The sequence below is a fragment of the Pimephales promelas genome, chromosome 25, assembly GCF_988280905.1.
Source record: "Pimephales promelas chromosome 25, fPimPro1.hap1.1, whole genome shotgun sequence".
NCBI lineage: Eukaryota > Metazoa > Chordata > Actinopteri > Cypriniformes > Leuciscidae > Pimephales > Pimephales promelas.
In genome coordinates this window covers 22,066,503-22,088,273 of record NC_142793.1, presented here as the reverse complement: position 1 = coordinate 22,088,273, position 21,771 = coordinate 22,066,503, and the positions used below count along the sequence as shown (strand labels likewise).

Here is a 21,771-nt window from a genome sequence, read left to right as displayed (position 1 = left end):
GTTTATGATTTGATGTGTGATGATAGCAATGAAGTTTATCTCAATAATGCAGACCAACATTATACAGCTTTCACAGAGACTATATTTCAACTGATTACAACAAAAACAACAAAAAACCTGAATATTAATCAGATCACGAAAAATATCATGGATAAGTTATACGGCCAAAAGTCCTCGGCGGTAACCAATCCCATTAACAACAATGGGGCATACATTTATGTTTAAAGATTTAACAATAAAACTTATATTTTAAACCACGTGTTATGTAAACAATATTTAATATAAATGATATAAATAAAATATACATATACAAACCAAATGTATATAAATCTATATAATTTTTTTGGAACTTAAATTTTTTATGCAACTTAAAAATTATGTACTAATGTTATTATTACAACTATCGCTTTTATCATGTTAATCATGCTGACTAAATCACATGACTGCGCAGCAATTATGTTAATTCTCCATTTTCAGTGTATGTTTCATTAAAAAAAAATACGCTGTTTAGCTCGCGAGATGAAACAGAAAAGTTGATGCTAGCGATAGGATTTCCTAACGTTCCTAACCTGAAATAAGATAGCAGGAAGCAAGATAGGACTCCTGAAGATATTTAGTATTTTCCTGTACCTTCTTTATGTGTTTTTGTTTTCTATTTTTTTCTTTTCTTAGATTTTTGGTGTTCATGTATTTTTTGTGCTGCTATTTAGACTGTTTTGTAATCATTTAAGATGTGTATCTTGATGTTTGTTGGTATTTTGTATGGTTTTTTTTTTTAGCAAAAAAAAGCATTTTCCTGTTACTCTCTGGCTCTGGCCGTAACGTTCACGTGACGGCGTCCCTCCCGTCAGCCAATCAGAATACAGGACTTTTGCCGCTGTTTAGAGCGCCATGTTTCAATGGGCAGATAATATATCAATACATTTGCTGTAATATCGTTTTTAATCCGCTTTAAACGAGTTTTACCATCTGATCCTGTAACGGCTGAAGAGACATTCGCTGACCGTTTATTTATCATGCTCGTGTCATTTCAAATCAATACTGAACTTGTGAGTCACCGAGACACTGTAATGTTCCTCATAGAAGCCCATTATTTCGGATTATTGTGTTAATGTAGCACTGCGGCGACTTTTGAAAGACTTTAAAGGTAAGAAGAGACCATTTAAACACAAATACCGTTTGTATAGTGCTAAATGAAATACATTTCTGCTACGACAGTCCGAATAATGTGTTCTAGGTTGCAGAGAAACTATAAATACATAACAGTGTAGCACTACGTCAGTATTAACAATGTTTATGATGCTAACGTTACTAGCATATAGGAAAGCAGTTGGTCTCGTTTTCTATGTGTTGGACTGGTTAAATGAAGTGGTTGCTGGTCATTTCCTGTCTCAGGTGGTGTCGGGTCTCCTCTCAGGTCTGCAGGATGTCCATTGATTTTGACAGTGCTGCTTTACAGACCCAGCAGGAGGAAGAGGAGTATGATCAGGAAGACTACGCCAGAGAACAAGAGGTATCTGTCCCGTTACTAAACACTGCAGTTATTTCACAGTAATACACAAACACACCCTCCAAACCTGCATCTGTCATCAGTAGAGAAATGCATACTGCTAACGTTACTGCAGACACAAAACAACAACAATCTGTGTGCAGGAGCATCAAGGGTTAAATTAAATTTCAATTAGACCTGTCAGTGATATTATGAATGGATATTATGAAATGTCATAGTTTTGGCGTTTCATCTTATAAATATGACTTGTGCTGCATCAGAAATCAAATACTTTACTACTAAGTATGTAGCATGCGAAAACAGACACTTTGGTATCCCATGAAGCCATGGGAGAGGATTTGAAAAAACAAAATTATTAGGCTTTAAACAACAAAACAACATAATATACACTTTGAAGCTTACGCCACTGAACGCGTCACGGATTGATGATGTTAAAAACTGGATGGGTTTTCATGCGTGAGCATGATTTTTTTTTTTTTTTGCATTGTTGGGAGTGTGATGCTTTATTTCTGGGCCTGGATCATTTCTGTCTTTGTGTCTGATTTTGATGATGATTTTGAGTGGACCCCGAAGACCACGAGTGTGACTATTTTTGTCACGCCAGCATAAAAACCGATATCATTCCAATTAAATTTTTTTTGTAGATCTAGACAGTGTTGAGAGATGTAAAAAGTTTCATACCATTTGGACACTTCCACATTATACACATTACGCACATACCATTATACACATACCATATTATCATTACCATTTGTTAACCATCTGATGGTCCGGGTCCGCGGGGTCTGTTGGACCCCAAATTACTTTTGCACAAATTAAAAAAAAAAAAAATTCTCCTTGTTCTCCCGTTATACACTATCATTCAAAAGTTTGGGGTTAGTAAGAATGGATGATAACTGATTTAAAGGTGACAGTAAAGACATTTTTAATGTTGTAAGAAAAAAACATTTTAAAATAGATGCTGTTCTTTGGAACTGTCTATTAATAAAAAAATCCTGAAAAAATCACCATTACCATGATTTCCCAAAAAATATGAGGCAGCAGAACTGTTGTTTCAAAAAATGTGTCTTGAGCAGCAAATCATCATATTCGAGTGATTTCTGAAGGATCATGTGACACTGAAGACTGGAGTAATGATAATGAAAATTCAGTTTTGCATCCCAGGAAAAAATTACATTTTAAAATATACCCAAATAGAAAACAGTTCTTTTTAAATTGTAATTATATTTCACAATATTACTGTTATTTAGTGTATTTGTAATTAAATAAATGCAGCTTTGGTGATCAGAGAATCTTAGTGACTTTTGAACAATTTTATATATATATAAACAAATGTAACATCATTTGCATAACCTAGGCCTATGTCAAATAAAATGTATATGTCTATTATGAGACATCGTAGGTCTCCACCCTAAAAATACCATGTACCACTAACAATAGCAAGCAGTAAAGCATGTGTCTTTTTGGAAAGCAAGCACATTTTTAATTTTTATATCTACTGAAAGTTGTTTTGACAGCTTTTAGAAAAGACCTCAAAGCTTACAGATATTTGATCATTTGTGTGTGTCTTCAATGTTGGTTAATCAAGTCCTTCTGTGATATGGCCTGCATGCACTGTATGTAATGTGCTGAAAGAAATGGAAGAGTTAGATTTAGTGTTTTCTTGTGAATTTTGTTTCAGCTTTATATGGCCTTACAGCTGACTTTCACTGTAGTCACCCGGCCCAAATTTGTTGAATAAGACTTCCTCATGGTTATTCATATTAGTAGTTAAAGATTCTTCTGTTTTCGGTCACATGCAGTAACCGTGTTTGTTTTTAAAGAGCAGATCTTCTCCAATCAGAAACGTGTGTGTTCTGACTCACCTCACAGCTATCAGCTCCATGAATGAACATTGGCTGCCATTGGTGCAAGTGCAATGCAGTCAGGTCAGGTGTGTTTGCTGTGTTTCCACTGCCCTGCATTCTCAGAGCTCTTAACTGAGAGATAATGAGAGATTCTGTCTCTGCGTAAACATTTGCACTGAATGGAGGGAGAAATGAGAAATTAGTCACTTTTCATATGGATTAGAATTAGAAAGTAATAGAGGGGGATGAACCATCAATTTTAATGGGCATCACATGCACTGTCGTTTTCACCGGCTGTTTGTCTTTTTTGTCCATCAGAGGAGGAATGTTTCTGCTCCAGTTAACTGAAGCGTATATTCTGACCCCCACAATGGGCCGACCTCAGCCTGGACAAACGAGGATTGCTTAGTTCTTCGTTTTCTGCTTTCTTTTCTCATATGACTCACACTGCTGAAATCCAGCATTGCACACAATACTCCTTCAGTATGTCATTGAGTCCAAGAGCTCCTGCTGTAGCTGTCGTAGGAGTGTAAATGCGGGAAAGTTTAATTTCCGAGGGAACGTTTCAGGATGTGCGAGTCATCCAGCAGGAGTTATGGAGGGTGAGTTTGACTGTCTGTCCTCTGATCTGTTTTATCATGAGTTGCTGAAAGTTAAGTGTGCTAGCTAGGCTCCTTTAAGACGCCTCAGGGCCATCTGTTGGTGTTTGTGTGAGAGTTCAGCGTGTCCGTAACCGGGCGGGTGTGTTTATTTAAACGGTTGCTACGAGCTCTGCGCTGAATCGGTTGCTTGCACATGCTTGTTTCATATCTCATAGTTTCAGTGTTTCCCTTAAAACAGTGAGTGTTGTATTGATGTCAGCTGATGTTAAATACCAAGCAAAGAAAGTTGTCATGGTCAAACTCACAAAGATTTGCAATCATAGCACTGAATGACTGATCATAAATTGTTTTGTTTGAGGAAAACCATAAAAATATACAGTTATAGTTGAATTTTTATTCATTTAATTTTGTTGATTAGTTTGGAATCAACTGTATTTAGCTTTGTTTTACTTCAGATGACAAGGAAATCTCCATTTAAGTTGATATTAAAAGGTTAATCCCAACTAGAGCCCGACTGATAAAGGATTTTGAAGGCCGATACCGATACGAATATTTGTTGGTTTTAAAATCTGATATTCCGATATATCGGCCGATATTTTTTTTTCTTCAGAAACGTGCAACAAAACATTAACAGATTTCCCTAACATTAGTTATTTGTAGTTATGTATGAGTTTTAACTAATATAATATGATGATGCTTTTTAAAAAGAAACTTTTTAGGGAAATTTTTTTTGAGTTGGTCTCGTGACCAACTCACCATGAACACACTTCACCAATGATCTCACTCGCGGATAACTGGTTCTCTCTGCCCGAATCTGGCTGGTTCAGCAGTTTGCAGAATGTGTGGTGCGTTATACACGAGTGTTGCCAACAGGGATGGTGTAGAGTGCCCTCTGGTGGACAACTATACAACTCCAACACTCATGACATGGTTGAAGCGTGTTTCGTCCGTTTTTAATTTATTTTTGAAATATTCATTTATCGGCCATTATAACTGCCGATAACGATAGTTTGGAAAATGCCTAATATCGGCCGACAATATCGGCCTGCCGATATATCCGTCTGGCTCTAATCCCAAACATTCCTTCTCTCAAATGGCTCGGACACTGCAGAGTGCCTTTTATATGGACCAAAAACCGATAATAACATTGTGATAGAATTATTGGTATGTATTTGGTTTTAAACAGTAAAATATTGTTAAACGAATAAAGAAAAATTCTCATATTTTAAAAGAATTCGGGTCTCCAAGTTGATTTGGTGAAAGCTCATTTACTTAAAATTAGCCAATATCCGAAGTTACTAATAGCAGTAATGTTGTCATACTAAATATCTCCAGTCTGACGTTGGGTTTTCGCATCCAAGTGCACCCGAGAAGACCTTGCGCCTTGCGCACAGTCTGGCAGAGGTGGAAAAGCCTCATGGCCTCGGTTCTGAATGATGTGTTTCTTGTTTTAGCTCCACAAGCTCCTGACTGACCTCCCTGATGATATGCTGGATGACAGTGGCGACTGCTCCTCACCTGAACTCCACCGCTCCACCTGCAGTCTTCCAGGAGACAACAACAGGTAAATCCCACCAAATCTAGTGCTTTATTGATGTATCCCCAAGGTATATATTATTATTAGTAGTAGTATTATTTTTCAAGTTCTCTGTATCTGCCAATGCATTTTTCTGAATGGACCATAAGATTTCGGAAGCAGGACTTTTATTTTGTCCCAGCGACTGAGCGCACTAGACACACTAGAGCTCCCATTCTCCATCTTCATTAGTTTACTGTTCTAATAATTGGTGGCATTCAGAAAACACATTTTAATATATTTAACATTTATAATATCTAATAAACATTTACTGACTCAAACCTCATAAACTTGCAGTTCAGATTGTTAGATATGGTGCACTGCCTGAATATAAACTGCATTACTGATTTTTATTTACTAAATCCTATATCAACCTCAACCAAGGATAGAAATGAAACTGCTCTTTTAATTCTTTCAAATAAATAATATAAAACAGCATAAATCATTCTTGAAGCGTTAGACGTCAAATTTTGATGTTAAATCCACTATTGTTTTATAAAGAATTGTTCTATAGATTCTACAGTATTTAATGCAGTTACATTAACTAATTAATTACAGAAAAATTAAGAGTAAACCCTTACTCTTTTACGTAATCAAATGACAGTAATTAGATTACTTGGTAATGCATTACACCCAACACTAATGATGCGGTTTATATCTTATATATAAACTAATAAGATTATAGAATCAAGAAGTTGCCATCTGATCTGAAGTATAAATCTGTTTATTTTATAGATGAATTGTTATCGATTTCAAATTATTTTTACACTTTAGTAAATATTCTGTAATATAAATGTAATTACATGTATATGCATGAAATAGAATAGAGCAATGTCATATAGTCCTATATCTGCCATCAGCCACTTTGCTCTCCAAGATCCAAAAATCCATATCAGCCAACCTGTAATCAAAACACCCTTATCCAACACTTAACTCAAATACCTGTTTAATAAAACATGCTGAACATAAATGTGTTGGGTTGTCTGTTTGTCTTTCAGACCGCAGCAAGCCTGGAATGTGCCACAATGGGAGCATCCAAGACCTTCCCATGAGGAAGTGAGTGTGTCCGTTTAATTCTAGACTCATTGAAAGGAGGAAACCGGTAAAACTAAACCACGGCTGGTGCATTTAAAATAACACGTTTGTTTTTCTTGCATGTGTTACAGCACTATGAAGAGCACGATCAAGGCTCTCATCATGAGGACTACAGTTATAGGAGTCACACGTCTCAGACCAACAGTCACCCTCATCACCTCCAGACCGGGACAGAACATTTACCCACCGGCTGGGACCCGCAGAACGGACAGAACTACCAGTACCAGAGAGGAGACTATGCACACTCATCCGCAGGCACGGACGAGTCCCACGCCACTGACTTCTCCACTGGGGACGGGCCGGAGCAGGACACGTACACTCATAACGCTCTTCATCACGGGGCAGTTTACCAGGGAGACGAGGCCCAGGGCCATGGACAGCATGACCTCATCAGAAACCGCTTTCAGGTGAATGTCTGCAGCCGATCTTTACTTCATTTATTAAAAAATGTTTGGCCAATTTATAATTTTGCACATTTGTTGAAGGTTTTTGAAAATGGAGGAGCTGACCACTACAAGGCCAGTTACCACCCACATCAACCTCCAAATCAGCCGAAGATGTTCAATCCTCAAGTGAGCAGTCAGAATGGCCACTTTGACCAGCTTCAGAGGGACTTCCTGGACTCAACACAGAGTGAGATACTGTTATACACGACTGTTCAAAAGTGTGGGGTCAGTAAGAGTTAAGGTTTTTCAAAGAAGTCTCTTCTGCTTTATTTGAAGTGAAAACTATTCACATATACTATTCAAAATATCTGTTTTAATTTATTTTAAAGTGTAATTTATTCCTGTGATCAAAGCTGTATTTTCAGCATCATTACTCCAGTCTTTCTGAAGATCCTTCTGAAATCATTCTAATATGATGATTTGCTTCAAGACACTTTTCTTATCAATGTTGAAACCGTTATAGATTTATTTTTATTCAGGACTCTTTGATGAAGAGAAAGTAACAGCATTTATTCGAAATAGAAATCTTTTGTAACAATATAAAAGTCTTTACTTTCACTCTTGATGAATTAAAGGATTCATTTCTTTTAAACAAAAATCTTACAGACCCTAAACTTTTAAACTCTGGTATAATTAATATAATCTAATATAATATTTCTGCATACTGAAGTGTGTTGTGTGAATGTTGTTCAGATACATCAGAAGGCCAGCAGCTGTCGCAGCTACAGATTTTAAACCGAGGTCAATCCAGACAGATCGAGGAGCTGGAACAGAAACTAGAGGACTGCAGGAGGAGGATGAGATATCTGGAGCACCAGTTCGCCATCGTCAAAGGTCCGATTTATAAGATTAACGCTGTTTTAAAGTCAGCTCTGAAATGAGCTTCAAAAATGTATTAGCAGAGACTAATTATATTGAGAGTCATCAAACTTTTTCAGTGATTTTTATCATATTTTACTCCTGTTTCAATACATGCAGTTTTTATGTCCCGGTGACCAGTGAAAGTGCAGTTCTGACTCTCTGCTCATTCATTTAGATAGGAGCCTGGTCTTGTTAGTCCGAAATAGCTGCCCGGAGGCGTTGCCCAGATGGCGGCCGAGTGGCATGACTTGCCTAAAAGGACTTTGGGATTAGCCTTTATAATGCATAAAAAACTGTATACTATTTTTTAGGGATGCACCGCTATGAAAATTTTGACCGATACCGATAATTCTTTATATTTGAAAGCCGATAACCGATATATCGGCCGATAAACTTAAATCCAAATTTTTATCTAATTTTGAGAGCCTGATTACAAAAACAAAAGTCTCACAATTAAATCCATGTCCCAAGCGCACAATTATAATGATGTTCTCATTGTAGTGTTGTATAGCCGATATGACAGATTTGCGTTGCCGCAAATGAACCGTATTTTCATTTTTTGAAGAGATTTCAATCATACTTCAAGAAATTCAAAAACATAAACAGTTCTCAACAAGTGTCTCAGCTGAAGGGAATAATACATTATTTATCGGCTTTAATATATCGGCCACATTTTCTTACCAGGCCGATAATGATAACATTAAAAATGAACATATATCGGCCGATACCGATATGCTGGCCGATATATATCATGCATCCCTACTATTTTTATATTCTGGCCCAGTTTGTGCCTGTGAAACGTAAGTCATTGTTTTGTTTTTGGTTTTTTTAATGAAAACTATTTATCTAATGTATAATTTCTCATTAATTAGTGAATTTGATTTAAAAAGTTGTGCATGTTACAATGTTATTACAACACATTACTTTTTTTTATTACAAAATTTCAATATATTCAAATTATACATGAAACAAAAACACATCTGAATACCAGTTGTAAACAGTTCTCATTGGGTCTCATTGGTTTTATTTGTTTGTTTTCATCAAGATGAGAAGGACGGACTGACGGTATCGCTGAGGGAGTCCAGCGCTCTGGTAGAGGAGGCGAAACAGAGAGAAGCTCAGCTGCAGGGGAGAATCAGATCTCTGGAGAAACAGATTCAGTCCCTCACAGACAGAGAGCAAGAGGTACGGGCCACATGAGCAAGTCAAAGTAAAGGCATGCATTTAGGGCTTGTTCAAATAGTGTAAAGCGATTAAACACTTGTAAGAGAGGAAACGTGTGCGTACACAGAGCGTAAAGCAGCAGCGTGTGGCCGAGGCTGCGATGGACAGCATGAAGCAGCAGATGATGGAGCTGTGTCGCTCGGACACTCTCACGCGAGCACGTGAGCAGCACGATAGGGACACGGCGGCCATCCGGGAGCAGTCTGAAGCCCGACTGCTCGCACTTCAGCAGAAACTAGACGCCCAATCACAGAGTCTGAATGAGCAGGTCGGAGATATGTAGATATGAGTTATTCCCGAGTGCAGATTAACCCCTTACAGGTGGGATTCACCAGAGGGCAGTGCAGGCCTGTGTTTTTCACTCTGTGTGTGTTTCTCAGACTGAGGCAAGCCGACGTTTGCTGGATCAGGTCCGGCAGCTGGAGCGTCAGAGGGAAGAGGATCAGCTGAACCGAGCCTCTGTGATCAACACCCTCACACAGCGCCTGGAGGAGAGCCAGCAGCAGTGTGCCAAACTACTCCATACTGGTATGTGGCATCCCGCGTGCTTCTGTTTATGTTTACTGTTGTGATTGCTGGGGCCTCATGGGTAATCAAATGGGCCAGTAATCTTTTTCTCTTGCAGTTAAAACGGTTTAACTGCAATGACTAGGAATTTATTCAACTTACCAGAAGGTTACATAAAATCCTATTTATTATTATAATTATTACAAATACATTATTATTACAATTATTAAATAATCCTACATAATAATAATTATTATTATTATGTATTGTTAAGAAACAACATTTTTCTATTTTTTTTTCTTTTACTTTGATATATATATATATATATATATATATATATATATATATATATATATATATTCTCTTACGTTCTTTTTAAAATATAAATATGCATTTTAATATTTTTTTTTACTTTCTTTGTTACCCTTGAACATTATTACTTAAAATAATACTTTATTAAATCATTATCGTTGTTGTTATCGCTATTATTGTTGTTGTTTATATATTAATAATTTGAAATATTTTGTTATATTTGTGTTGTTGTTTAATTAGTTAATTAATTATTGCTATGATTATTGAATATTTAAAAACAAATATTATAATAAAAAACGAACAGTTAATTTCTTTAATTTATCTAAATTTTTTCTTATTTTCAAAGAGTCCATATTCTTTACTTTTGTACGGTTTTATTTTCCCCCAGAAATCAATTTATAAAGTTTGGGAGGAGCACGTTCAGATAATTAACATGAGTGGACAGCAATCAATGATAAGAGGGTACACACAGACTCCGCAGTCTTACCTCGATCCATTGACAGTTTGCAGCGCCCTCATCCTCAGAGGAAGTTTGCTCTCCCATGTGCCGGTTACCATTTTCCCAAAGCATCTTCTGTTCTCTACAGGCTCTGTACAGGAGATGAGCCAGTTACAGATGAAGCTTCAGCAGACCCAGTCTGCTCGCACCATCAGTGAAGAACTCAACAAAACCCTGCAGGTCAGTCAATCCACTGCTCTGAAAAGATTTCAAACTGAAGCTGTCCTTAATACGGCTACAAACAGAGCCTGTGTGTTTCTTCTCTTAACAGGAAGAGTTGACTGACCTGAAGGAGCAGATCAATCTCTATGAGTCTGCCATTAAACATGGAGCCCTTTCATTAGAGTCTAATAGAGACTGGGAGAACCATCTGTCTGAGTCCTACATGGACCTGGGGATCAAGAAGTCCAAGTGGAGAAATGGACGCATCCACAGGTAGCGTTATATTGTACAATAATGATGATCCAAACTGCCTTGCTGCATTGTAAAATCTTATAACCATAACTTTGTTGCACACTTTGTTCCAGCACACCACAGATTGCAGAAGCAGGAGACTCCGACCTGCTGAAAGAGGACGTGGTGCGAGAGCTGAGGAGCGAGCTGCAGCGCTGCCTCTGTCACCTGAAGGCCAAGCGCCTGAAGATCTCCGAGCTGCAGGAGGAGCTGCTGCGCTCCCAGAGCAGAGCAGAGCAGACGCAGACAGAGCAGGCCGAGAGGATCGCACGAGACTCTGAGGTCTGACCTACTGCAGATCAACATGTGTGCTCAATCTGCTGTGGTGGATGCTAAACTTACACGTTCTGTGTTTAATACAGGTGAGGGAGAGCAGCTTGGAGAAACACCTGGAAACCCCTCACAAAGACCTTATCAGTCTGCAAGAGGAGCGGGCGGCTCTGCAGGAGAGAGTGGAGGTCAGAATACCTTTGGGTCTTCACAAAGTTAGAGCACACTTCAGTCTGGATCAATGTTTTTGTTAACTAAAATCCTTAAAATAATTTTTGATAACTGAAATAATTTACTGGATATAATAGATGTTATTATAGATGACCTTTATACTATAGATGAACATTTTTAACTTAAACTAGACAATTAGAAATGTTGCCTTGGTTTAAGTTCAAGTATGAGAAACTATTAAAGGTTTAATACAGAAACTGAAATAAAGGTAAATGTATGTCTAGAGAGAGAAAATCTCTAAATATTTAGATAAAATAAGTTGAATTTAAATAGAAATATTTTTTGAAACATATTTTTCAAACATATTGGTTCAAACACTGGTCTTGATCTAATGGCTCGTTTCCACTGAGGGGTACGGTATGGTACAGTACAGTAAGGCAAGGCAAGTTTATTTATATAGCGCATTTCATACACAATGGCAATTCAAAGTGCTTTACATGGAAGAAATTAAAATAATCAAAAGAAATCAGAATAATTAAAACAGTTTAGAATAAAAAAAAAAATTATGATAAAAATAAAATACAGTAAATTAAAACCATTTAGAATAAAATGAAGTACAGTAACAGTCGGACGAACAGTGGCACAGTGCTCATTCAGTAAATGCACAGCTAAACAGATGTGTTTTGACGGGTCACTACAGTACGGGTCGGGTCGGGTACACCATGATCAGGCTTGCGTTTCCACCACCAACAGTACCCTTACTTGATAGGAGTGGAAAGTTATGCTGGAAAGAAGCGATAAAAAGCGACATAGTAAACAACAATGGATGACAGACAGCAGATCTTGTTCTTGCTTCTCAGCATGTTTGTCACTAGAAACAAGCGCTGACATTAGGCTTTTCCAAGAAGCCAACACAAAGTCCGACTCGCGAGTCCAGTATTCTGCTAATGGAACAGCGCGTTCTTGAACACTGCGCTCAGCTCGCTCTGGCTCTGTGACTCCGGTTATCTCTGTATGTTCATTTTAGGCAACAATAAAACGAAATATGTTAAAACACCACTCTGCTTCTTTTCGATTTCATTTCAATACATTTTAAACTTTCTAAAGCACATATATGTGGTTCAGGCAACGCATAGCCTATTGATTACCACTGCATGTATGTAACGTTATATTTATAACAAAACTAAATATAAAACAACCCTGCCTCTTTTCGTTTAAATTTAAAAATATTAAACATATTCCAGGCAATATGTAATGTAATGTATTGCATATCGCATTGGTACAAATGTTGCAATAAACAACATTACAGATGATCTTGTAATAAAAAAAAATGACAAAACTATCTTTTTTTTCGTTGAATTTCAGTTTTATCAATAATAGCCATTATAAAAGGTACAAAAAGATATACAGGAAAGCTTAAATCAGTGTTTCCCAACCCTGTTCCTGGCGGCACACCAACACTGCGTGTTTTCTTTGTCTCCCTAATCAAACACACCCGATTCAACCCATCAGCTCATTAACCCACCTGATTATGAGCTGATGGGTTGAATCAGGTGTGTTTGATAAGGGAGACAAAGAATACACGCAGTGTTGGTGTGCCGCCAGGAACAGGGCTGGGAAACACTGGCTTAAATAACATCAAGAAACAATTCAGTCAGTCAAATATACAAATTCAGCGCTTAAAGATATGAAACTTCACGTAGCCTTCTGCCAAAACTATTGGCCAGGGAACGAATTATAGATTCACGAGACCAAAGATCACCTGTTAGGTTTATACAAGACGAACTATATCATGTTTAACCACTACAGAGAAATCCGAGTCAGCGGCAAACATCAGGATGACTAGCCGAGGAAAGGCTGTTCCAGACGGGGACACGAGCGCGAGCGTCCGTTTGATCGCTTGGAATGGACCTCAGTCAAATTATCAAAAATCTAGAAATAAACCACAGATTTGATCTTTGAAAAACTACTTTCTCGCCTGAAAAACTACACAATAACAGTAGTATTATATTTCAACTTTATGCTTCTTTTTTTTTTTTTTATGCCCTTGTAGCCCGCGCGAGTGACGATACTCTGTCCACTCTGTCACAGTTCAGCAGTGAGTCTAGCTCCACCTTTTAGTACCCTTTCACTGCGCTAGGTACCCTAAAGGAAGGGTACCCATAAAGTGGTACGGTACGATTCGGCTTTTTGGTTCTATTCACAACTTTTGAGTTTTTACAGTGGAAACGCAAATAATTGCGTACCGAACTGTACCGTACCATACCACTCAGTGGAAACGAGCCATAATTGTTCTAAAAGAAGTCATTATTTAATTAGATAGTTGTTGGATGACTATCCACCCATCCTGACCCGTCTCTGTTGCAAACTGCAGGCTCTGGAGAAGAGGAATCAGGATCTGAAGCAGAGTGAAGAGAAGGTGAAAGCCGCCAACTCTGAGCTCTGCACCAAGATGAGAGAGATGATCCAGGAGCTGGACCAGGAGAAACAGGAAGCAGAAGAGAGGTCACATATTCATTCATTTTGCTAAGAGGGGTCATCAAGTGAGAGTTAATTTGACGCTGGCGCACCGTCTGTGGCGATTCATATCTGAAATGCTTCGTGTGTGCAGATACGAGCGGACTCAGCAGCAGTACAGGGATGATGTGGTGCATCGTGTCCGTGAGGAGCTCATGGAAGACCACGCGGCTCACATCGAGCAGCTCGCCAGCCAGCATCTGCAGCACAAACAACAGCTCCAGTACTTCACCTTTAACCTACAACCAGTCTATTACGTCATACTGGATTACAATACGTCCCTTTTAAAGCGTGCAGAAGCACAAGCGCTGACTTTCATTAACCCCGGGTCCTTCCGCAGGTCAAAGTTGGCTGATCTCAGTCAGGAGGTGTTAGCTGTGCAGGAATGCTACATTTCTGTTTGCAAAGAGAAGGACAAGCTGGAGGAAAATCTCCAAAACAAGCTTGAAGAAGAGAAGAGATTGAAAGAAATTGAGGCAAGTACTATATTAGGTTATTTATTTATGCAAGTTTAATTACTTAAATTTTTTATTTACATTTGTTGAATAATAAAAAAATATATATATTTTTTAAAGTTAAATGTATTCATTTGTTTAATTTAATTTACGTTTTTTTTTATTTATTAATTTGTTACTCATTTATAAAATAAATTTTATTTGTTGATTTATTTAATTGCATTTTAATTGTTTATTTAAATAATTATATAATAATTATTTATTTTGTCTATTTGATTTAATTTATTTATATAATTAATTTACTATTTATTTTTTATTTATTAATATATATATATATTTATTTATATTTTTTCTGTCTAACTGGGTAGACCAGACTCTCGTCTGGCTGTGCAAGGCGTTAATATTAGATGATGTTCGCTCGCTGGTGTTGTAGGTAAAGAGGCGAGAGGAGACTGAGGCTGCTCTGGAGTCGTTGAGGTCTGAGCTGGAGTGTCAGCATCGGGAGGACGTGTCTCGGCTCGAAGCCCAGTGGAGGACACACACACAGGCTGAGATTGAGCTGCAGGTCAGAGAGCAGCTGGAAGCGGTCAGGAAGAGCTGGCAGGAGGAGCAGGAGACGGTTAGTGATGATGGGCTGTTTACGCCACTGTTCTTTCTGCTCTGTGCCAAGCCAGCATGATCTTACTAAATACCACCATTCAGATGGACGTCTGTTTCTTTTGTCTTTTATTTCATCTGGCTGTATGTGTGTCATCTGTCTCTTTGTTCGTTTGTATTTTTGTTCCTTTCTGTCTGTCTTTGTGTTAGTTGGAGAAGTCCTGGGCTCAGAGGTTACAGGAAGCTGAGGAAGAGGTCCGGAAGGCCAGGCAGTCAGACACCCGCGAGGGAGCGTGTCAGGCCGGCTCGTCTGAGTCGGCGGAGCGGCTGATTTCAGCGGAGGACCTGGAGGTCCGGCTCAGAGCTCAGAGAGAGAGCCTGCAGCAGGAGGCCTCGTCCGCCCAGGCCAGAGCCGTGGAGGAAGCAGTACGACACGCTGAGAGAGAGCTGCAGCAGAAGCACACTGATGACCTAGCGCTCCAGGTGTGATGGATTTACAGCTCTTAACAGTAAATACCACCATTTACATAGGGCTGGGCAATGTGGCAGGGTTAAAAATCATCTCTGTCATTTCTTAGGTTGAAGGTGCGATATCAAGGGCTCGTTCTCGATGGCTCCAGGACTTGCCCTCCCTCCCAGAATACAAAAGCTGCTTGCAGACAGAGAAGGATGAATGGGAGCGACTACAACAGGAACAGGTATTTGTTGTAGTGACCATTCTAAAATAAATATCTTCATATTTAATTTCGGAGTTGCTCAACACTCTCCTCCTTAACCCCAGGTGTCTTCAGCTGTCAAGGCAGTGGAGGAAAGGTGGCAGGACACGCTCCGCACCAGATGCACCGAGCTGGAGCAGTGTAACAGGAGAAACGGGGCGCTCCAGGAGGAAGTGCTCACCCTCCAAACCCGACTGGAGCGCTCATGCCAGGAGCAGGCCGCCCTCATCAAAGCAGAGCTGGCTGCAGCCCGAGACGTCTGGATGGAGGACAAGCAGGAGGAGATGTCCCGCCTCAGGGCGCAGCTCCAAAGAGAGCAGAACCTGGAGCAAACTGACACAGAGCTACAGAAAACCCTCGGGGAAAAGGAGCAGGAGTGGAGGGCTCAACAAGAGATCAGGTTCATAATAATCTTTATAACTACGAGGGTTTGCTAATAATTTGTGTGTGTATTTCAGTTTATATAGTATTTATTTACTGTTGGTATGGTATGTATTGGTAGTATTCAAATTTTCAGGTTTCATTAAATTTTTTTGTTTGCTATTTTTGTTGGTTTATTTTTTTTATATATTTCTATTTAGCTTCTATTTATTCTATTTTTTTGTCCAATTAATTTATTTCAGTTTAAGTACTTAACTTATTTCAACATTTCTAAACTAATTTGTTTTTGTGTGAGTTTTTCATTTAATATTTAAATGTTATTTTATTTCAACTTTGTTTCATTTACCAAAAAGGATATATTATAGTTCTAAGTAACAATAAAAACGCATATAACACAATAAAGATGAAATATTTGATGTCATATTCTAATAATCAAATTCTATTTAATGATATGAAAATGCTTTTTTAGATGCTTCATTTTGAAATAGATGTATGTAACATTTGTAATTCAGCAATATTTAGTATTTTTTAATTAAGTAAATGCATTTTTATTTCTATAGCAACTAAATGATAGTGATGTAAACGAATGTAAACAAAGGACTGTTGTTTTGCAGACTGCAGGAGGAGAGGCAGCGGGTGCTGGAGGATCTGAAGGAGGTGCTGCAGGAGGGAGTGAAGAGGAGAGGAAGTCCAGATGAACACGAGTTCAGCGGTGTGCCAGGAACCGTTCGGTCCAGAGTCTGGGAGATCTGCAGGGAATCACTCACTCAAGCCGTCAACCAAGCCAAGCAGGAGTGGAAGAAGGTGCATATGTCTCATTACACTGTTTTGAAATGCTGCGTCACTGTAATGAACACGGCCACACCCACGGAGTTCCCTGCTCTTTGTTATACATACACAGTACTTTACATTTACATTTATTCATTTGGCAGACGCTTTTATCCAAAGCAACTTACAAATGAGAACAATAGAAGCAGTTAAACTAACAGTAGGACAACAATATGTAAGTGATATGACCCCTCTCGGTTAAATTTAACGCAGGGTTTTTACCTTTTCTTTATTTTGACAATCTCTTCTATTCTTAAGCCCATCACAGGTAATGACAGTAATCATATTTATGCAGTGTTTAAATCATCAGTCTTCACCCAGAGAAACACATGAAATACTTTGTTTCTCTCACACTTTAGAGCAGCGAAGACAAGCTGAGACGTGTGCTGAAGGAAAACCGTGAGCGTCACGAGGCAGAGATCGGTAAGGTCCTGAGCACACACACCTCACACACTGCTGGAATCAGTACCTCTTCCCTCCTCACCGGTTCCTCGTCCCGCAGCAGGTCTAACGGCCCAGAGGAAGCAGGGGGAATGCACTGAGTCTCTGGCCAAACTCCAGAAGAAGAATCAAGAGCTCCAGAGACATCTAGAAAAGGCCTGCCGCCAGCTCCAGAAGACCGTCCGAGAGCACAAGAGCACCCTGCAGAAGATGAAAGGTGCTGCTCAGTCTTAGAAACTATGTGGACACGTGCCTCTCACTAAACATTTTTTTACATATCAGTAAATTAACTGGGTTAAGTCAATTAATCAAGTATTATTCGTTATAATTATTAACTTATTTTTCATTATATTAATAATTATAAAGCCATAAATCAAGTGTCTAAAATCACACATTAAAAAAGATATATATATATATATATAACGTAAAGTAAAACAATTCAAAGAAAAACGTATTGTTTAAATGTGTGGGAACCGTGATGTGTGCCCCAATTACATTCTTGTGGGAAATTTGCGAAATGTCTTTTTTCCGTCATTTACATTTAATCACTTGGCAGACGATTTTATTCAAAGCGACTAACAAATAGAAGCAGTCAAACCAACTAAAGGGCAACAATATGTGCTGTGCCAAGTCCCAGTCAGTCTAGATTTACAAAGACGGTTCACTCCTATTACTTCAGAATGGGAGAAACTGCCATATGAAGTGTTGTCGTTTAAGTTTAATTTGTCATCCAATATTAATGTTTGATTTTATTTCAGCTTTATTTCAGTTAACAAAATGATTATTAGTTGAAGAAAATGACACTAATCTTTTATCCCCATCATTTCCTCTTTTCTCTGTACTGTCTATATCATCAGTAAATGGAAAAGCGACAAATCAGCTAATTTATTTGATTACCAAATGTATTTGAACCCCTGATGTAGGGATGGCAAGAAACACAAAAGCATAAATAATGCCAAAATAAAAGATCTTTTTTATACACTGGTGAAAAGTATACAATAATAATGATAAATAAAATGACATTTACAAAAACTAATCAATAAAAAAATATACCCAGGGGGAAAGGGACTTGAGCGATGCCAGAGGAAAGAAAAGAACAAAACCCAAGACTAACTTCTAACCTGGTGTGTCCAATACATCAAAACTCAAGCGTTAGACAATATATGTCATGTGACGTCTTACTTGTTCACTTATATGGAGAAATAATTGCCATCAGAATGACTAAAGTAACAAAGTTTGGATGAGGTGCTAGATGACGAGACAAAATGGTACAAGTAAACACTGTCACAATAACAACAAGCACTAGCAAAGGTAGTTTGCATTCGCTGTTGCTCATTTAGAGTCAAAGACGACTAGCATGCGTTCATTCTGGTGTGCTATTTAAACTTGATTGGCGGCAGAAGCAGTGATGTCACTCAGGTTAATGATGATTGACAGGGGTGAGCCTAAGAGAATGACAGGGAGCGAAGGAGGCACGTAACATTATTATTGATTGGCACAAATGGACCCTCATAAGAAGTAAATGGCATGACTTTTTATTTATTTATGGTTTTTCATGTCAAATCAGATGAGCATGAGGCAGCCCTGCAGAAGGAGAAGCAAGCCCTTGAGGAACTGAAACAAACCTCAAATGCAGAAGCACATTCAAGGTTTGTAAACACTTCAAGTTTGTTTGTTTTCTTTCATAAGAGCACATCGACTACAAGAGCAGCGGGTCTTAGACGCTAACAGTCTCCATCAATGTTTCAGCGGTTCAATCAGCCAGCAGAATCTTCAAGCAGGACTTGAGGAAATGAAGGAGCAATACATGAAAGCAGTGGAGAAAATCAGAGGTGAGAGCATGGCCTCAATACAGATGTTTTACACAATTTTATTCCTCATTTAAAAAAACATGTTCTTCGATAAGACCAGTGTTGGGTAATAACTACATTTTTACTTCAAGTACTGTAGCAACACAACTAAATTATTTCCAAATGGTCTTGATTTTACAGTAATAGTAAGGGCTTATCTGCAGTTTGACTACAGTTTTATTTATTTATTTACTAGTTTATTTGTCAGGGACCATGCACAGTTCAAATCCTGTAGCAGAGTTAGCTGTACAGCTAATTTACATTTTGATGTGTTTGTAGGCGACATGCTGCGTTACCTGCAGGAGAGTAAAGAGCGGGCGGCAGAGCTGATCAGGACTGAGGTCCTGAGGGAAAGGCAGGACACGGCCCGACGGATGCGCAGGTACTACCTCACCTGCCTGCAGGAGCTGCTGGAAGACGGAGGCCAGGCCGCGGGGTATGGAGACACGCAGATGATCTCCTCTCTCTTACTCTTACTTACTTTGCTCTTCATTCTGCACTTTTTCTTTCTCCAGAGCAGAGAAGAAAATCATAAATGCTGCTAGCAAACTGGCCGCCATGGCCAAAGTCCTCGAGACCCCGGTGTCCAAACGCAAGCTTTCAAGAACACAGAACTCTCAAGGTATGCTTTCAACTCTGTAACTGAAGAGTTCAGATGTAAAAGTGCCATTTGAAATTTTCTTCTAGAATAATCATTTTTATCAAGCTTGTATGTTAAAGTTCAGTAATTTCACTTAAATGGCAGTGAAGATTACCTATTCATTGTCATTTTAGTGAAATCACTGAACTTAAATATAAATCTTGATAAAAATGATCATTTTAGAAGAAAATTTCAAATGGCACTTGGAGGCTTTTGCGTCTGAAGAATTACCAAAATAAAGCATATCACAAATGCAGCTCTTACAGGTGCTTGTGAAGAAGGCACGTCTCAACAGGTCAATGTAGGCTACGCTCAATAAAAGGCCCAACATGCGAGGAATACTTTTAGCTGTGTTGCTATGTGTTATGAGTAAGCAACTGAGTAGGCTAAACACTGTCTAGAACAAACGTGAGCGTCTTACTTACAATAAGCCTTTGTCTTTTGAACATTTGTCTTTCTGAACGGCTGCATAACGATGCCGTATTGTAACGTCCATTGTAGCGTATATTAAAAAAAGATGATTGAAATAAATTATAAAATCTAAAGACTCCAACATTTGGAGTCTTGCTCAGGTTTGATTCTAAGCAAAACTTTTGTCAGTACAAAAAATGCTAAATTTTGGTAAAAAGTTTTTTGTGTGTTATAATTGTGATTTTATAATATTTAGATATGAATCCAACTGGAAAAACTTGTGTAAAGATATGTAGTTTGGTTAATCACATTACAAATAGCTTATGGTGGAGGTCTGTGGCCATGTAGTGGTTAAAGTGAGTTTTTATTTTAATTTTAAAACTGCATTTAATCTTACGTTAAATCATTTAAAATGATCCATGTTATCCCCTAAATGAAAGTTAGAAATTTGAGTCTTTTATAAAGTAAATCTGACATAAAATGCTGTTTTTTTTTTTTGTAAAAAAAAAAAAGGTTATTTAAATAAATATTTATTTATTTATAGAAATTTAAAAGATATCAGAAAAATTATTAGCATGACATGGCACTTTTACCGTACTTTTATACTGTGAAAATTGATTTTTTTGCTTAGGTGGATCAGACAAAACAGACACTGTGTCTCCTGCTAAAGTGCTGGGTGCTGCGTTACACGGAGCTGAAGCCCACAAGGATAGTAAGGACAAACGGATCCATCAGATCTACTGCCTAACGGACACAACGGACACATCCATGACGGCTAAACAGACCGGTATCAAACCTCAAGGCTTTGAACCAGATCCCCTGAAGTCTGCAGTGATCTGTGGATCTAAAGACCCTGTTACGGTTGGTCAGGTAACTCAGAAACACACACACTTTCAAGATAGTGTTTTTAACAGCGATGTCAGGACCCCTAATATCACACTGAGAAAGCAGAGCAGGGAAATATTCATGGAGGGCTTTGAGTCCGGAAGAGCAGAACCATCAGCCGGTCGATCATTCCTGATTGAAGAAGCGCCTGTTCGGGATGAAGGACAGAGTGACTGGAGTGTAACCAGTAACGGCTCCAACTTTATGAACAACGTTCACCTGACGTCCTCCTATCCTGAGCCTGGGAAGCCTTTGGGTGCTTTGGACTTTGGAAGCTCCATCGGTGATAACTCTGATGTTACGATATACAAAGAGATTGTTCAAGCTCCGTCTTACTCTAAACCCAGCGTGTGTGTGGACAGAAGAACAAATAAACACAGAGAGCCAATCCCTGGATCTGAGGGAGATGGTGTCTGGAAAATGCGTCCAAAGAGCTTATTTTCAGAGTTGAAAGTGCGTCAGCAGGACAGTGGGTTCGACAGTCCCTTGGCACAGCTTCAGGAATGAGATTTTGATTTGTTTGTGCCTGTGCAAATAGTCTTTGTATAATTATGAAAGAGTTAACCTTGTACTTGTTTGAGCCAAATGTCTTTTGTACTCGTCGTAGCAGTTGTACTGCCAGTGCTTGAATGTGTCACCTTTTAACTTAATAAAACAACAGTTTTACATTAACTAAA

General features: G+C 38.5%; 1 protein-coding gene across 3 annotated transcripts; it reads left to right on the top strand.

The window, feature by feature from the left end:
• The first annotated feature begins 862 nt into the window (after window positions 1–862).
• cep152 (centrosomal protein 152) lies at window positions 863–21,771 on the top strand. Of its 3 annotated transcripts, none has more exons than XM_039646897.2 (29): window positions 863–1,147; window positions 1,396–1,513; window positions 5,414–5,523; window positions 6,534–6,591; window positions 6,702–7,037; window positions 7,116–7,263; window positions 7,770–7,910; window positions 8,983–9,122; window positions 9,229–9,429; window positions 9,542–9,689; window positions 10,568–10,659; window positions 10,751–10,914; window positions 11,007–11,214; window positions 11,295–11,390; window positions 13,748–13,878; window positions 13,985–14,113; window positions 14,231–14,366; window positions 14,779–14,964; window positions 15,153–15,425; window positions 15,521–15,640; window positions 15,724–16,058; window positions 16,654–16,843; window positions 17,227–17,290; window positions 17,373–17,525; window positions 18,876–18,957; window positions 19,058–19,140; window positions 19,438–19,594; window positions 19,674–19,780; window positions 20,841–21,771. In XM_039646897.2, the coding sequence occupies exons 2-29, from the start codon at window positions 1,427–1,429 to the stop codon at window positions 21,599–21,601; spliced, it is 4,836 nt and encodes a 1,611-aa protein (XP_039502831.2). In that variant the 5' UTR covers window positions 863–1,147; window positions 1,396–1,426; the 3' UTR covers window positions 21,602–21,771. The 3 variants fall into 3 exon arrangements, with proteins under 3 accessions (XP_039502831.2, XP_039502830.2, XP_039502832.2); XM_039646896.2 differs by having other exon boundaries at window positions 17,370–17,525; XM_039646898.2 differs by lacking the exons at window positions 863–1,147; window positions 1,396–1,513 and adding an exon at window positions 3,441–3,959 and having other exon boundaries at window positions 17,370–17,525.

Excerpts from the sequence above, each read along its gene's own strand:
- cep152 (XM_039646896.2), top strand. The coding sequence starts at position 1,427 with ATGTCCATTGATTTTGACAGTGCTGCTTTACAGACCCAGCAGGAGGAA. Across the intron at positions 16,844-17,226 it reads CCAAGCAGGAGTGGAAGAAG|AGCAGCGAAGACAAGCTGAG; the intron begins GTGCATATGTCT and ends CTCACACTTTAG. Across the intron at positions 18,958-19,057 it reads AATGCAGAAGCACATTCAAG|CGGTTCAATCAGCCAGCAGA; the intron begins GTTTGTAAACAC and ends TCAATGTTTCAG.